This window comes from Equus quagga, chromosome 19 (genome assembly GCF_021613505.1).
Source record: "Equus quagga isolate Etosha38 chromosome 19, UCLA_HA_Equagga_1.0, whole genome shotgun sequence".
Classification (NCBI taxonomy): domain Eukaryota; kingdom Metazoa; phylum Chordata; class Mammalia; order Perissodactyla; family Equidae; genus Equus; species Equus quagga.
This window is the reverse complement of record NC_060285.1, coordinates 16,177,367-16,196,112: the sequence shown is the minus strand read 5'-3', so window position 1 is coordinate 16,196,112 and position 18,746 is coordinate 16,177,367. Positions and strand designations below refer to the sequence as shown.

Sequence of the window (18,746 nt, the reverse complement as noted above, 5' to 3'; positions counted from 1 at the left end):
CTATCTTAAGTGCAAAGACTGGCCTCAACCACTTGTGCAAATTGCCAAACTCACCATCCGTGTTTTCTAACCTATAAAATGGGTAAAATGTAAGTAAAGTGCTTAGAGTACCTAGCACATAATAAACACTAGGTAAGTGTTTGCTACAGTAAAATGAAAAAAATAATATTATGTTACTGGGTTGCTGAAAGATTGTTTAGGACATGGTGCACAGTAAGCTCTCAATGAATCTCAGCTATTATTACTAGCCATTTGTATATTTCTTTTTTGTGAGTTGCACCTCATGTTTGGTTCGTTTTCTATTACAGTTAATTTTTCTCTTAGGGTTTTGTAAGAGTTCCTTATATTTTAATGATAGCAACCCTTTCTCTGTCATATATGTTACTATTTTTTCTAAATAGTTTATAATTTAGTTTTATGATTTTTTTGACAAATAATTTTTCAGTTTTTCGAAAGTAAATGTTAGAGTTTGACGCAAGTCAATAACACTTCCTCCCCTTTTCTCTTTTTGAAAAGGAAGGGAAGATAAGTCATGGAGCTAAAAATCAAAATACAGACCACATTACTAATGAAGTTGAATTGGAGAAAATATATTAGATTTAAGGGCAGGTAAGCCTTGAATTAAGCAATTTCGCTATTAAGTATCATGTTAGCTATGCTTTTTTATAGACAACCTTCATCAAACTGATATTTAGCAACTTCCTATGCCTAGTTTGCTTAAAGTTTTTTTTTAAATCATAAATGGGTGTTGAATTCCTTCAAATGCTTTTTCATCTATTGAGATAATTATAATATCTTTTCCTTTATTCTATTTATGTTAATTGGTTTTTATAATGTTGAATCAACTTTTTATTCCTGGGAAAACCCCACTGATTATGATGTAGTATTATTTTAAAATATTGCTAAATTCAATTTGTTATTATATTGTTAAGGATATCTGAGTCTATGTTTATGGGGGATACTGACTATATTTTTTTTTCCTTAAAATTTCATCATCAGGTTTTGGTGTCAGAGTTATGCTGGCCTCATAAAACAAGTTGGGAAGTATTCCCAACATTCTCCTTTGCTTTCTGAAAGAGTGTTATAAGACTGTTATTATTTCTTTCTTAAACATGTGATAGAATTCACAAGTATAGACATTTTAGGCCTGAAGTTTTATTTATGGGAAGGTTTTTGATTACAAATTCCATTTCTCTAAGAGACATAGGGTGATTCAGGTTTTTCTTCTTCTGAGAATTTTAGTAATTTGTACTTTTCAAGAAATTTTTTCATTTCATCTTAGTCGTAGAATTTATTGGCATTATATTTACAATATCCCTTATTATGCTTTTAAAATTTAGAGAATCTCTAGTGATGTCCTCTTTTTTATTCCTGATAAAGGTAATTTGTGTTTTCTCCCTTTTTTGCCCTGATCAGTATTGCTAGCAGTTTATCAATTTTGTTAATCTTTTCAAAGAACTAGCTTTTGGCTTTGTTGACTGAATCAATCAGGGTTCAGTCAGAAGACAGAAACCACATCAGCAACTTTAACAAGGAAAATTTAACATAAAGAATTGTTATCAAGTAAAAGGTGGTCAACAATAACAAGGAGTCACAGAGGAGTTAAACTACACTGCCCAATGTGGTAGATAGCCATTAGCCACAGAAATGGCTTCTGAGCACGTGAAATGTGGTGAGCTGGAATGGAGATGTGCTGTTAAATATAAAATATAGACTGAATTGCAAAGACTTTACATGAAAAAAAGGTTAAAATATCTTACTTTTATAATGATTTTATACTGAAAGGACAATATTTTAGATATACTGGGTTAAATAAAATATATTACTAAAATTAACTTCACCTGTTTCTTTTTACTTTTTTAAAATGTGGCTATTAGAAAATTTTAAATTACATCTATGGCTTCTGTTAGACAGTACTGCTCTAAAGTGTCCAAAAGTAGCAATTGCAGAAAGAAGCTATCACCTCTAAATAGAGGGAAAACAAGTAAGTAACAAATTCAGAACTTAAAAGAGTTCCCTTCCTTCTTCCTGCTGAGAGAGACACCTCATTGTATGGGGTATGGGACCACAGGAACACGTAACCCTCCCTGCAGAGAAGACACTTCCCAGAGGGCAAGGGCAGACCTGGTTCATAAGAACAGCCCACTGGGTGGCTGAGAAACTGCCTGCAGGGTGTGGGCTAACTGGAGCTGATCTGTACAAGTAGTCCACTGGGCGGCAGAGAAATTTACCACAGGGCCTGGATGAGTTGTAGCTGGTCTGGGGAAGTGGCCTATCAGGTGGCAGGGAAACTTGTCAGAGGATACGTGTAGGCTGGGGCTGGTCCAGGAGGGCTGCTGAGGTGAGTTCTATTGGGCCTTCCACCTGCTCATCTGCTGGCTGACGTGCCAGACAAAAAGCACAAGGATATCAAGAAGGAAAGTCCTTTCTCTCTTGCTATGACCTTGCAGAGAACCACCAGCAATGTCTACTGACAAAGCCTAATATCAAGCCAGCTGACAAAAGAGAAATGTTGGCAGTGTCCAGCTTCAGTATCATAAGGCAGGGGAAAGAAGGGTGGATTTGGAAGTGAGACGAGAAATTGATTATTGCACATTTATTTTCTCTATTGTTTACTTGCTTTCTGTTTCATTGATTTCTATTCGTCTCTTTATTATTTCCCTTTTACCTACTACTGGTTTAATTTTTTTCTTCTTTTTCTATTTTTTAAGGTGAAGCCTAGTTCTTTGATTTCTTCTTTTCTAATAGACTATTGAAAGCTATTAATTTTCCTCTAAGCACTGCTGTGGCTGAATCCCATAAATTTGATATATTGGGTTTCTACTATCATTTGGTTATAAATATTTGCTATTCTTTTGGTATTCACTTTTTATTTAATTCCGTTGAACTCAGAGAATATATTCTGTAAGATTTCAGTCCTAAATCTATTGATACCTGTTTTGTGGCTGAGCATATGGTCTATCTTTGTGAATGTTTCATATGCACTAGAAAAGAACATGTCTTCTGTAGTTCTTGGGTGTAGTGTTCCACAGATATGTTACATCAAATTGCTTGACAGTGTTATTCACCTCATCTGTATCTTTACTAATTTTTGTATATCCTAACAATAACTGAGAAGTGTAAAAATCACCGACTATGACTGTGACTTTATCTATGTCTCCCTTTAGTTTTATCAGTTTGAGATTCATGTATTTTTATGCTGTTAGTAGGTACATATACATTTACGATGCTTATATCCTCTTGATGTGAGACTTTACTCTTTATCTCTGGTAATTTTGTCTTGAATTCTATTTTCTTATGCTTACTGTTTGCAAAGTACATTTTTTCAGTTTTTTTAACTTCAACCTACCTGTTTCTTTATATTTTTAGAGTGTCTCCTCTGGTTAGCATATAGTTGGTTCTTGCTTATTTTTTATTCAGTCTGACAAACCGTGTCTTTTAAATGGAGAGTTTAAAGTACATCATTTACATTTAATGAAATTATTGATACAGTTGGGTTTAAATGTACCATCTTCGTAAGTTGTCTTTTTGCCCATCTCTTCTTTTGCTCCTCTCTTTGCCCCCATCTTCCTTCATTTGAATGAGCAAAATATTTTTCGTATTCCACTTTAAACTGTTCTATTAACTTTTTAGAAGTAGCTCTTTGTGTTATTTTAGATCACTATATGCATTCTTATCACAGTACCTTCAAATCATATATTACTATTGAATAATGTAAGAACCTACATATACGATTCACCTTCTTCCCACCTTGTATGATCTTGTTGATTTTATTTCTATAGATGTTACAAGCCCCATAATACTGGCATTATCCCCTACAATTAATTGCTATTAGTTGGTTTTAACTTGTCAATAGCCCTTTAAAGAAAATAGGATACATACACATAACTGAAAATAATGAAAAAGATGGTCTTTTATATTTGCCCATATATTTAGTGTTCTTCCTTCTTTCCTGCAGACCGTCATTTGTCTAGAATAATTTCTTTCACTCAACAGAGCTTCCATTAGTATTTCTTGTAGTATAGATCTGCTATAAATGAGTTATCTCTGCTTTTGTCTACCTAAAAATGCCTTCATTTTACCTTTTTTGTATTAATGAAAATTTTTGCTAATTTAACATGGTTGTTTGTAGTTCTTTAAAAATGTCATTCCATTGTTTTCTAGACTTTATTGTTTCTGATAAGAAACCACTCACCATTCTTATGTCTTTTCTCCTCTGGCTGCTTATAAAATTTTCTATCTTTGGTTTTCAGTGAATTGTCTATGATACGGCAAGATGTGGTTTTCCTTGTATTTATGCTCTTTGGGGTTTGTTGAGCTTCTTGGTACTATGAGTTGCTGTCTTTCATGAATTTTGGAAAATTCTCAATCATTATCTCTTCAAATATTTTTTTTCTGTCCCAATCTCTCTCCTCTTTTACTCTTGTTCTAAAAGTTTCAGACACTCTGTTCCCTTAAAAAAAAAAATCTTCCTTCTCTTCATGCTTCAGTTGGGACAACTTTTATTGATTGTCTTCAAGTTCACTGATCCTTTGTTCTGCTCTGTCCAGTCTGGATAACCTCATCAAATAAATTCTTCATTTCTAATATTGCATGTTTCAGTTCTAGAATTTCCATTTGGTTCTTTTTAATAGTTTTCATTTTTGCACGGAAATTGCCATCTATCCACATATACTTTTTACTTTTCAACTAGACCCTTTAATATCTACAGCATAATTATTTTAAAGTCCTTTATTCTAACCCCGGCATCTGCATCAACTCTGAGTCTGTTTCAATTGACTGTTTGGGGTTTTTTTTTTACTTGATTGCAAGTCACATTTTCTTGCTTCTTCATGTGTCTCATAATTTTGTACTGTATGCCATGCAATGGTATAAAAGAATAGAGATGAAATAATATTTCTCTCTAGAAAAGTGCACAGTCTTTGCTCTGACTGTTACAAGTTGAATTAATGTAGTCTATAATTGAGCTGGGTCTAGGCTTTGTTGCTGCTTTAAATTCCATTCAACACTGGCTTCAAAGTTTTTGAGGGCAGGATCTAGATTTTTCTTCAACAGGGCTTAAGACTTGAGCACTGACAAGACTCCAGATGTCTCTCTCTGCTTTACAGGTCTACTCACTAGCCTTACAAACTGCAGGACATATCTCTCTGTTTTCCTGTCCACCCATCAGCTTTATGGTTTCTGGGAGAGTTCTCTTTGTTTTCCAGCCCTGTCCCCTAATTTTCTGCACCTCTGGAGACATCTTTCTACCCTGCTGTCCTGACCCCAGCTTCGGGAGAGTGCTACTTTTCACTAACTGAATACCCAGTGCACTTCAATGCAGGATCTCTCTCAGCTCTTCTGCCTTTCCCCAGCTTTTCACACACTGCCACTGGTACTCCATGAAGGCACTGTAGGAAAGAACTGGAGAGTGAGTGTAAACTTGCTCTGTGCTTAGGGCTTCTTGGGGATTCTAATCTGCCAAGTCAGCCCACATACGACCATGAAAAGCTTGGTAAAATTTCTTCTAGTTTCACTTCATTCTCAATTATAGTGGGTTCCCTTCTCTTCCTGCTGTGCCTCCAGGGAAGTAGCCACAGGTCTCTTCTTTCCTATGAAAGATGCAACCCTTTCTGGGATTTAGTTTATTTAGGGTTCTTTGTGTCTTCAACTCTCTGATATGTTAAAAAGCCCTATGATTTTGTGGTAGATTCACGTTCTTCTCTCATTGTTAAGATGGAAGTGATGTCTACGGTAACTTTCTACATCTTAATCAGACGTGGAAGTGCCCATCTATTCTTTAGTGAGGGCTTTATTTTAAGCAACATGTGGTTATCTTTGAATTCAAATACTTGAATATAACAACAAGATTGCATGTAGTACTAAAATATTTTCATGTGAATAAGTGAATATTAATTTTGAAATTTTAAGCACTGAGATTTGTATCCATTTCTGTGTATCACAATTACTTGTTAACCATTCAGAAGGCATAATATGAACAACTAAATGAATGTAAAGTTTATAAACAGTCATGATTAATACTGTGAAAATAAGAAATGTAAAATTTGATAGAAAAACTAAAAATTACAAATGACGAAATTCTTGGGAGATAGCATTTAAAGTAGTATAATTACAATAAAAAACGTTATCTCACACAATAACCCAAATATAAAGAAGGTGAAGCTCTAAAAATTTCCATTCGTCCATCCACTACCCCTTCCTTTATTCCATAAATCTAGTCTCAGGGTTTAAAACACTATTTATATATTGAAGGTTCTTAAATTTAGTCCAGACTTCTCCCCTGAGCACTGGACTAGAATGACTACTCAACAAGTATATTTAGATGCCTAAAAGGCATATCAAACTCAAAACGTTTACAAGTGAAATCCTGACTTTTCCCTAAACTTGTTCCTCCCATAGTCTTTATTTCATGCCATTTACCCAGCTAAAAACCTAGGAGTCATCCTTGACTTTCATATACCACATATAAACAAACGCTATGGACTCTATTTTAAAAACATATCCAAAATCCTCCACTTCCCAACACCTCTACTGCTATTGTAGTCCTAGTCCCCACCATTTTGTTCCTGAATAACTGCCAGGGCCTCCTAACTGGTCTTTTTGCTTCTGCCTTTACAACACTTCCACACTCCCACGTCTATTCTCTACAAACAGCCAGAGAGATTCTTTGAAAATATAAGTGAAATTATGTCACTTCTCTACTCAGAAATCTCCCATGGCATCCCATTTTACTCAGAGTAAAAGCCAAAGTCCTTAACATGGCTTATAAAGTCCCATAACCTGGCTCCCTGCAACATCTCTGACTCTCTCTCTTCTTTTCACTCACTGTGCTCTCGTCACACTGGCCCTCTTGCTGTTCCTAAACAAGTCACAGCACACTTCCACATCAGGGCCTTTGTAACTGCTGTTCCCTCTGCCTGTGACACTCTTTCTGCATGTTGCAGTTATCTTAGAAGCTTAAAACAATTCATTAATTCTTAGCAGCTTAAAACAATTTATTAATTCTCTTAAAACAAATTATTAATTAACTAGATGGTTGGGTCTTCTGTTGGTTTCGCCTGGGCTCACACAGCCTGGTCTGGAGGACCAGAGATGCTCTCTCTCACACATCTCAGATCTTGTGCTGGCTGTTGGTTGGCCCTCTCTCTCTACATGTGGTTTCCCGTAATTTGACATTCTAGCCCAGGTTTCCTTACATGGTACAAGGAGCATTCCAAGAGAGCAAAGGTAGAAGTTGCAAGGTTATTTGAGGCCTAGGATTTGGAACTCAATGTCCCCTTTGACACTCGGTCAAGACAAGTTATGAGGTCAATCCAGATTTAAGGGAGTGGAAACATAAACTCCACCTTTTGAAGGAACGAGCTGCAAAATATTGTGGATTCAATATATCAGACCCCAGACATCTGTGTGGCTCACTCCATTCACATTTACTCAAATGTCACCTTATCAATGAGGCTTTCCACGATCCCATGTAAAGTAACTACTCTTCCCTCACTTTGACGCTTACTATCCCACCCTTCACTTTAGCACCTATCACCACCTGACATTGCACATTCACTTGTTTGTTTACTATCTGTCTTTCTCCATTACAGTGTAAGTTCCAAGAAGGTAGGAAACTTTTCTGTTTGGTTCACTACTATATCCCCATCACCTCGAACACTGCCTTGGACGTAGGAGGCACTCAATCAATATCTGCTGAATGAGTTCTCTTATTCAAACGAGCATGTGTCATAAAATAATTAAGCAAGAACCCAAAATATCTCAAAAAGAATATAAATTTTTATGCATGTGAAGTGTTAACGGCTTTATATGTTCTTCTTTATTTATTCTGTGATTTCGAACAAAACATTTTATTATGCTTCAATGTGTCCATCTATAAAGACTTTAGCCGCACGTGTCTGTTTCTTGGATATAATGAGAATGTTTTAAACCGATACTTTAAACTCTTCATAAAAGGTCTCTGCAGGGCCTAGAATGTGTATGGTCTTGGTAGCTTATCAGTCTGGCACTAAATGTGCAAGGTGCAAGATTTAACGGAATAATAAGAATAATTCATGTAAGACACCAGTGATTAAAGAGTGTCATCCAAGTTTTGCCTAGACTAGTGTCTCCTAAGTTTCTTTATTATTGCTTCAGTAGAATATGAAAAAAAGACACACAAAAAAGCATCTTATCAGCCTATATTAAGTCAGAATTTAACTGAGAAAAATTCTAAATAGAAAACACATCAGAAAAAAACAACAGTTTATCAGACATATATGGGTATACATATGTGGGTATAGCAATGCTCTGACCCCATTCCTAAATCTACTCAATATAAATAGAATGAAAGAAGTGAATGCTCTAGAGTAGAGGAGCTGCACACTAACTAGAGGAGCTATCAGTACTAGAAGCACTCTTACCATCCCAATAAACTAAGCTTTTCCCAGGCCTGAACCAGCTTTACCTCCAATGTGGGAAATAGGATTACTTACCTATTAAAAATTCTATTTGCTAATAATAATAAAACCAGGGGCCGGCCCAGTGGCGCAGCAGTTAAGTTCGCACGTTCCGCTTCTCAGCGGCCCAGGGTTCGCCGGTTCGGATCCCAGCTGCAGACATGGCACCACTTGGCAAGCCATGCTGTGGTAGGCGTCCCACATATAAAGTAGAGGAAGATGGGCATGGATGTTAGCTCAGGGCCAGTCTTCCTCAGCAAAAAGAGGAGGATTGGCAGTAGTTAGCTCAGGGGTAATCTTCCTCCAAAAAAAAAAAAAAAATAATAATAATAATAATAAAACCAGAGACAATAATGTAATGAGTCAGTTAGTTACCAACAAAAGGATCTCCTCCCTCCAAGAAAGTGGGGGCCTGAAGGTTAGGAGTGGGAAGGAGACCTGCCTTTTATTGTATATACTTTTAGGCTCTTTTTTTCCTTCAACACATGCATATAATAACTCTAAACAAAAAGTAAAAATAAAAATATCAATACAATAACAAAGGAACTGATTAGGAGTCCTCTATGGCTCCAGATACGGTAAATAAATCTGAATGGAAGTTTTCATAAATGACATTTTATACAGACTACTGTATGTAGCCCGAGGAAAAATCAGAAGAAATAAGCACTCTATGTGCGTTCATATATCTGTGTTTTATGGCTCATATGAAAACCACTGCCTCTTTGCCAAACTGACAAAACAGGACATCATCTAAATGCAGAAGATAGTTTGATCCATTAATATGCTATTCTAGGCAGAAGAAAGCTCAAAACAAAGAACACAAAAGACTTGTTGGCTTATAACAAGCATTTTAAAAACAAGTAGATAAAGGTTTGTTATTTTAAAGCAAGAAAAATCCTCTTAGGATTCATTTTACTTAGACCACATGGACTTAGAGATAGAGCTGACAATTATCCACACATACTCTCATACTCATGAGCTGCTGATAAACTGTTACCATTGTTTCTGATATGCTTTCTACTCAGGACTGTTCCATGTATCTAGGTTAAATTCTGACTCTTAGTAGCTACAGTAGTGAATAAACTTTAATAAATTTTCACTAGCCAAACTGTTGCATTAGCCAAACCCTAAATATTAAAAAGGTTTCTTTCATACCAATGAAAAGAGGCTCGGTAGTTTTTGATTCCCGACATTGGGGACATTCTCATTCAGGGAAAGGAACTGTTCTCTACTGCATTAGATATAGAAACATTGCTATTACAAAAATTTGATGAATCAAACAGTTGCAAGAAAAAGCAGCTATATATTAGTAATTCTAATGGTAGTAAAGAGGAAGGGATGAATACAAAAAGCTCAGCCAAGAAACTCAGCTTCTGCTCTGAGTACTTCCATGAGCTAGTTGTATGACCCTGGTCAACTCATTTAATCTCTCTAGGACTAATTTTTTCATTTGGAAAACAAGGGGGAAATAAGACTAGGAGATTTTTAAGATTCTACCAAGTTAAAAAGAAAACCCTACAATTTTGTATAATTGGTCCCATGTTGATCATTACAGCCCTTTGATCCAGAAAATCCTCTTCTAAGAATTATCCCACAAACGAAGTGGCACATGTCAGCAAAGATATGTATATCTGGACGAGGATGTTCACTGACAGCATTATTTGTATTAGCAAAAGGCTTTTGGAAAAATAACTAAATGTTCAGTAGAAAGCCAAATGAGAAATTAGTAGCATATCTACACACTGGAATAATACAAAGCCATTTAAATAAAGCATGGCATAGAACAATGTGTTCCCATCTTGGCTCTAAAAAAGCGGGATGGTAACATACACATAAACACACATATAAATCTATCTATCTACATATAAACACACACACATATACATTCTTATTTATGCAAAGAATATTTCTAATAAACACACAAGAAACTGAGTGTAGTTGTTGCCTCCGGCAGTTTAAGATAGAAGAAAGATTTAACTTTTCACTGTAAACCATTTTTTTCACTGATTTTGCCACATATAACTTTTTTATTAAATAAAGAAAAAACAACAAAATTTTTATTCGCAAATACTTATATTCCCCACACTTACCCAAAATGCTTTATTTACCAAATATGTGTCTTCTCTGACAAAAGATTATTTTATGCAAATATTTTTCAAATTACCTTGAAAAGCCTGGGAAACACATCTGCTGGCTGTCCACGAATCACAAACAGACGAGAGTTTAATTTTCGCAGATTGGCATCAAGGTCTTCGAGACATTGAAGCAAAAATCTAGAGAGGAAAGTATTATTAAAATCCTTAAAAATATATATTTAGAAGATATAAAGTATTACAAAATCAGGCTTTTCTAAAAGTTGAAATGCCAATCCCATCATCTTATTACCTCTTATCATATTACCTCTAACTGATACATAAATTACTGTTTCCAGAGCCGACCCGGTGGCGCAGCGGTTAAATGCCCATGTTCCACTTTGGTGGTACAGGGTTCGCTGGTTCGGATCCCGGGTGTGGACATGGCACCACTTGGCAAGCCATGCTGTGGTAGGTGTCCCACATATAAAGTAGAGGAAGATGGGCACGGATGTTAGCTCAGGGCCAGTCTTCCTCAGCAAAAAGAGGAGGATTGGCAGTAGTTAGCTCAGGACTAATCTCCCTCAAAAAAAAAAAAAAAATTACTGTTCCCAGAAACCATACTTACAGTTTTTAAAAAATTACAGCACATGTTTCTTAGTATTTAAATAAAGCTCCTAAATTAAATCACTAACTTTCATTAAATAATAGTGACTGTTAGCAAAAGTTTAATTTGTAAACATAAAAATTATATAAAGAAGTAATTAAATAAATTGATCTCATTGTTTAAACCTGATGTAATGAATTCAAGTTCATACAGAAAAGCCACTTTGAAAAGTCTAGAATGTTTTCCACTGTAAAAAAAAAAAAAAGAGAAACATCCTATTTAATCACCCTGAGCAAGTGAATAATTTACGAATTTGAGTCCTTTATTAGGGGATAATTGTAATTTTCTAAGAGAGAGAAAACATAATGTTCATTTTCAAGTTTCTAATCTAATTAAAGAAAGACACTGATAATAAATGGATGCTAAATTATATAGTGCTAACTCTGAGTGTAGAGAAGGTCAGATTAATTTTTTTTAAAAAAAGGTTTCACAAAGCAGGTGGGGCTAAAGATTTTTTTTTCAATGAAATAAGTACCAACAAGGCTTACACATAACAGACATCCAGGGAAATCGTGGGGCAATACCAGAAGACTGTTTACTGTGCGTCTCCTATTGTGAAGAAATGGACCAGTCCTCAAGAGCAAATCTGAAGGAGACGTCACCTCTGCAAGGTTCGATCTCATTGTTTGCCTCATGTTAATTTTCTCTTAACATTTCATCTAGATTCTATTCTTGGTTGGACATCACTTTTTTTTTTTTTTTGGGTGAGGAAGATTTGCTCTGAGCTAACGTCTGTTGCCAATCTTCCTTTTTTCTCACTTGAGGAAGATTAGCCCTGAGCTAACATTTGTGCCAATCTTCCTCTACTTTTCGTTTGTGGGATGCCTCCACAGCATGGCTCACGAGTGAAGTAGGTCTGCACCTGGGATCCAAACCAGCAAACCCAGGCTGCCAAGGTGGAGTGCACAGAGCTTTAACCACTCGGCCACGGGCCAGCTGTCTCAGCTGGATATGTCTTATTTCCTCTTTTATGTTTACATACTTGTTTCATGTTTTTGATCTTAAGGTTAAATATTTGTTTGCCTTTTCCACAGGCCATAGTGCTCTTTGAGAAGCGATTGTGTCTTACTTGTGAAAAGGAGTGGTTATGACAAATGGAAGGGCATGTTTCAGAACTGCATTGTCCAAAATGGTAGCCACTAGGTACATGTAGCTATTTAAATTAATAAAAATTTAAAATTCAGTTCCTCAGTCACACTTGCCACATTTCAAGGCCGCTCAACAGCCACATGTGTGGTGAGTAGCTACCATATTGGACAGCACAGGTGAAGAACATTTCTGTCATTCCAGAAAGTTTCTCCCAGACAGCATTGTTCTAGAAGGTTGTTCAAGCTAGATCATTTTGTTCTCTTTGCCCGTTCTGATCCCATCATTTCACCAAGAAAGCCTTAATTTTTTACAACTGTAGATATCAGTCACATCAGTATACCTAGTCAGGTTTAACACTCTTTCCCCTTTTGGAGTCATCATCTCTATGGCTTGGGGAGTCCCAGTGCTATACTCATGAGGACGTTAAAGACATCCCACCATTTCACCTGAGGAAGTCTCACAGTTGTCCTTAAACAAACAGAAAACAAGCTTTTCTCTCCTCACGTTTATATTTCACCACATCCCCTTTCTGTCTTGGTTTGGAGTCACCTACCTAATATTCCATCCCAACTCCAACCCACTGTTACCACCATGCAAATACTATGGGAGAGAAATTGTTGTTGTTATTGTAACAATATAAAAACACTTGAGTTTTGTAAAATTATCCAGAACTATGTGTAACTTATCATGTTTGGTGATAAATGTTTACTGGGAAGCATCTAGTTTTATGTATTTGCTTGGCAAGAGTTTTTAGATACTAGGAGTCAGATCAAAACTTAAGAAGGTGAATGAACCAGCTATTTTAAGTTTTCTTAAACAGTACAAAACTAAAATTTCCTGGAAGGATGATCCAAGGCAGAGATAATCCTCAAATCTCTTTTGTACTATTGGTTTCAGGATCTTTTCTACCAGAGCTGGTAGTAAGTAGCAAGAGCTCTCCACATTCAACTTTTCGGCGGAAATGTTTCTACGTGGTATAAGCAGGTCAACGATAGACAGTTAAGATGTGAAAAGAAAAAAAAAAGAGGACCTGATTAATTCATAAAATGAGTAAGCCTGGATTAATTAATAATTGGCCCTTTTATTTTTCCCTTTCTTGTTCACAAGCTGAATATGCATTCTTAATGCTTTTCAATAAACATTCTATGAACCAAACATTGTACAGAATGATATGGACTGAAGCAATGTGTTACAATGGAAAAAGTTTTGCAACCAAAGAATTAATTTTGTTTTGGCACTTCTTTAAACAAAGGAATAGAAATCGTATTCAGGTACAGTGTTTTTCTTCCATACATGCTATTTATGGTGTTTTTCTTCCACAGTATGATGTTTTTCTTCCATAGACATTATCACTCACATCACTGTAATTTCACATAAAAATTACAGAAGTACATTAGACTCAAATATAAGTACTTTAAAAAAGAATATAGTAATTTGTACTCAATTTTTTTTTTTCATGAGGAAGATTAGCCCTGAGCTAACATCTGTGCCAATCTTCCTCTGCTTTTTATATGTGGGTCACCGCCACAGCATGGCTGATGAGTGGTGTAGGTCCGCACCCAGGATCCAAAGGTGCAAATGCAGGCTGCCAAAGCAGAGTGTCCTGTATTCAACCACTACACCATGGGGCGGCCCCTGTACTGAAATATTTTAGGTAGAAAAGATTTAAGAAAAGAAAGAGGACAGGATGAAGGAGAACACACAGTGACGCTGTCCTGTTACAAAGCTTTTTGCACTATAACTTTTAAAACTACATGCATATATTATTTTGATAAAATAAAATTTACTTTGCATGTATCTACTTATTTTATATGTGTATAAGAAAATAACTTACCAAGTTATTAATATTAGCTATCCAGGGGGAGTGGGAGTTTGGGGTGGGACAGAGGAAGAGACAAACAGACACTTTTTACTTTTTACTTCACAAAAGGTATAAAATTGGTAATCAGCATACACTCCTTCAAAGTAGGGAAAAAAACTGAGAAATACCATATCTACTGTAAACCTGGTTTAATACATAGCAAGTATCTTTTGAAAGCAATAGATATACTTATATGGCATCAATTTTCATGGTTTCATAATATCCTATTACACAGATGTCCCATAATTTAACAAATCTAGCAACAAATTACTACACTTCAGTCAATCCTGAAAAGTTCTAATTTCCTCATCTGTAAAATTGAGATAGTAACACGACCCACTGTTGTGAGAATTAAATAAATGAACATATGAGAAGCTCTTAGAATATGCCTGACTCATAGTAAGCACAATTATATTAAGTGCTATCTCTTATTTTTTAGTCCCCTCCTTTCTACTACTTCTATTCTTGCTACAATAATTCTAGTCTTTGTTCTCTCTCGCTGGTATTATTTACTGCAATGCCTTAAAATACATCTGCTACCAACAATCTCTCTCCACTCTAATCCATTTTATACATAACATCAAATCTTCCTGAGGCACACTTTCCCATACAAAGGTCTTCAAAGACTCATTCCCTATAAAATAAGGAACAAATTATTTTGCCTGGCCACTAACTTGGGGTTCCAGGTTCATCTCCTACCACTTCTCTTTCCTTCCCACCAAACCAACCTACTTCTCTTTTCCCCCTACAATCTCCTGGAATTTGATCCATGCTTTTCCTTTGGCCTTGAATACTTTTCCAATTCCCATCTCATCAAGTTCATATCCTACTAATCTTCAGTCTTCCAGCTCAAAGTAATTTCTCTATCTTCTGGACTGTCAAACGACATAATGTATCACATCCTAGAGAAACTTTCAGATTATTGTACCTAATATTATTGCTATCATACACATATTACCTCCTCCTCCTGCTGGATTTCAAATTAAATATCTCTGTCTAATTCCTAACTACACAGTTTTCTTAATCTGTGTTTTGGTTTCTACATTTGGCAAACATATCTCCTCATGTGCCTTATACAATTTGTTGAAAAGACTAAAAATAAGATAGAATAACTTAGTAGGGTTGTCTTGTGCAACTGTAAGGAATAGAAACAGCATACAATCACCTAATAGAATCACTAGCACTTGGTAAATATTCATTAAGCAGAGTTATAACTGTTCTTCCTTTGGAATAATGTATGTTTTTGAAAAAAGTAACATGTATTTCTATTTGTAAACACCTGGGCATGACAACAGAAGACAAAGAATTCATTGGACACCTACACCTATCCAGGGAATCATCTTGAACTCATATCTTCCACTGAACGTGACTTCGAACAAAGGTTTGAGAAAAATCTTTCCCAGTGACATAGCAAATGTGGATATAAATATGTATATATAAAAGATACAGTGCAATTAAGACCCTGAATCAACTAATCTTTAAGCATATAATTCTTCCTTGATAATACCACAAAATAAAACCTCTAATAACCCCATGTTCAAACTACCGGTTCATTGACAGGTATGATTTCTTTTTAATGCTGAATAATGATACTTGAAAGGGTGTTATATAAAGTCTAACTTTTCATCCTTTACCCTCAACTAGAGAGAAGAGTGAGTTCTGTCAGAGTTCAGATTCAATGTATCCCAGAGAACACACCAATTTCAACCTTTGTGTATTATAAATGCATGTGCCTTACAACAGGCATCCACTATTGAATGGAATGATTTAATATAATATTACTTTAAAAATACACAGGGTACACTTTTAACAGGAACATATTTTCAGACCTTCTCCCATTTGGGAAATTTACTGTTTTCTTGAAATGATAGACATTTGAAGGCTCAGTTAATAATACTACTAACTACATGTAACAGGACAGGCCACATGGTAGTAAAACTCACTATATCCCTTCACATAATTGTATTGCCTACACAAAAGCACAGTTTTCATGTTATTTAATTACAATACTAATTGTACCAGTTCCAATTAAACTGAAGAGGTGTTAAGTGAGAAAATGGTATTTCTTCACTTTAAACATTTTAAGGATTTTTTTTAAACCTTCCAAGATCACTACCTTATTGCTATCAGAAAAAACTACTTGCAGTGAGCTTCCTTATACCATTTCCAAAAGATGATTTCAACATGAATCAACAGAAATAGTTTCTTAAAGTAGGTCATTGCTATAGCAACCAGTGGGTGGTTTGGTATACTCCCTTCACAATGACCTACTTTCTATCCTGTGCTAAAACAGCTTTATATAACTAGAATTTCTACTTCTGTCTATAAAATAATCTAAAAAAGGCAATGGTAAGATACAAAATAATCCGATTGCTGTTGAAAACAAGGCATTATCAATTAACATGTATGTTACCAGAATAAAGTCATCTTGTTCTGCACTTTAGTTTATAAAACACAGCTTATCATATGCTCAACAACGAAAACATGCAGACCATCTAAACCAAAACAATTCATTGCCGATCCTAGAGAACTGATTTAAAGAATACACATTAAGATCATTAAAACCGCATGCAAAATCTCTTCTCTTCTCCTACCCTCTGCATGAAACAACAGAGTTAAATTTTTTAAAATTAAAGTTCTGGATATATTAACTATAATAAAGAAAACAAAATGGGGAGTCTCCGTCATTAATCAAAGTCTATGGTGTTTATTAGAAATTTATTTAAATAGAAGATTATAAATAGCAATTTGTCTCTCTATAAATTGAATAAAGTTTACATATGCTTTTTTTCTGGTTTGTGACAAATTTTTAGTGCTTTCATCTAACTTAATCATTATTCAAATTGTCATAATATTTGTGATACACATTTTCCCTGAAGAGAATAGTTTAATGTTCAATAAAGCTTAAATGTATATTTTAAAAGCAAATTTTGTATTTTGCCAGGTTCTAATGGTTATAAATCAGAGGACCTATACTATGAAACAATGTCACTTTTTATAACAAATATTTTACAATGTCCTCTTTTAAATCCTAAAATAAAAATCATAGATAATATATGTAAATACATAAACTTAAAGCATTAAGATAATGATCTAATGTAATCTATAGAAGAAATTAAAGGACGGTCATTTATATTTTAAAAATAGGTAACATGTACTTCTATATGTATATATCAGGAAGACACTGCATTAGTTGGATACCTACCCCTACATACAGAATCATTTTAAATTCAATAGCTACAAAAACAGACTGACAGTGTTGTATTATTGGTGACTCATACACCATGAGTGGTACTGGCTTTGGGGGAACGATTTTCTGAAATGTTGAGCAAGTCTTAGTAAAGTTCTGGACAAAACAAAGTACAACCTTTCCTTGATTTACATAGGTGCTAAATATATTCCAGGAAAACTCAGTATACATTAAAAAATAGCTAGAGTTTATATATAAAAATGGATTCAGGCTCTAGATTCAAAAAATTATGAATAAGTTGTTCACTTACATGAAACATCTAGTAGAATATTTGAAAGCTACGTGGCACTCAGGACAATCATTTATTTTGAGAGACTATCCTGAGTATTCCAAGAAGACGTCCATTGTTGGCCTCTCCTCACTAATTCCACTAGCACTCTCCAATCATTGTGATGACCAAAAACGCCCCCACAAATTCCTAAAACACCTTTAAAGAGTGATCTTATTGATTACTCATAATTTCATTGATTTGAGGGATACAAGATAAATGATATGAGATTCCAATACTCAGAGAGCTTAAATTCTACAAAAGAAACTTGAAAACGTATATGATGCACCTGAATATAACAGAACATGTTTTGGCAAAACACAACACGTATTTTAAGAGGCACATATGGATACCATTAATAAGCTTTGAAAAATCAGGCGGGAGAAATCACTTTTGTACTTTTTTTGAGGTGGCAAAAATGTCAAGGATGTAGTGATGGTAGTAAGAGGCTTTACAGTATTAATATGCTTTTAAATAGTTGGAGATACGGAGGGAGAATTTTTGGCCACTGGACTGTAACCTCTTTAAAGACATGGACTAGGCCTTGTTCACCACTTCCCAGTGCCTAGACAATGCCTAACATACAGCACAAGTTCAAAAAATATTTATCCAGGGGCTGGCCCCATGGCCTAGTGGTTAAGTTTGGCATGCTCTGCTTCAGAGGCCTGGGTTCGGTTCTCAGGCACAGACTTAGATCACTCATCTCTTGGTGGTCATGCTGTGGCAGTGACCCACATACAAGATAGAGGGAGACTGGCACAGATGTTATTAGCTCAGGATGAATCTTCCTCAGCAAAAAAGAAAAGAGAAGATTGGCAACAGATCTTAGCTCAGGGCAAATCTTTCTCAGCAAAATAAAATATATATATATATATCTATATATATAGAGAGAGATATATATATATATATTTATCCAATGACTAACCAAATAAATAAATAAAAGCAGAAGAAAGAGGTTTTTAAAGACTTGATTCAATAGTCAATGGAGAAGTAAACATGAAAAAGAAAGAACACTCTCTGAATGTCTATTGTGCCAGGTTCTTTACATACGTTATATACCCAATAACTTTACAAGGTATCTCATTTTAAAAATGATGAAGC

General features: G+C 35.2%; 1 protein-coding gene across 1 annotated transcript in view; it reads right to left on the bottom strand.

The window, feature by feature from the left end:
• Positions 1-18,746, bottom strand: part of CRY1 (cryptochrome circadian regulator 1) — a 93,573-nt gene that overhangs the window by 16,708 nt on the left and 58,119 nt on the right. The window contains exon 2 of the mRNA XM_046646592.1: positions 10,603-10,711. Coding sequence (XP_046502548.1) covers positions 10,603-10,711 — 109 coding nt within the window. The remainder of the gene's footprint in view (positions 1-10,602; positions 10,712-18,746) is intronic.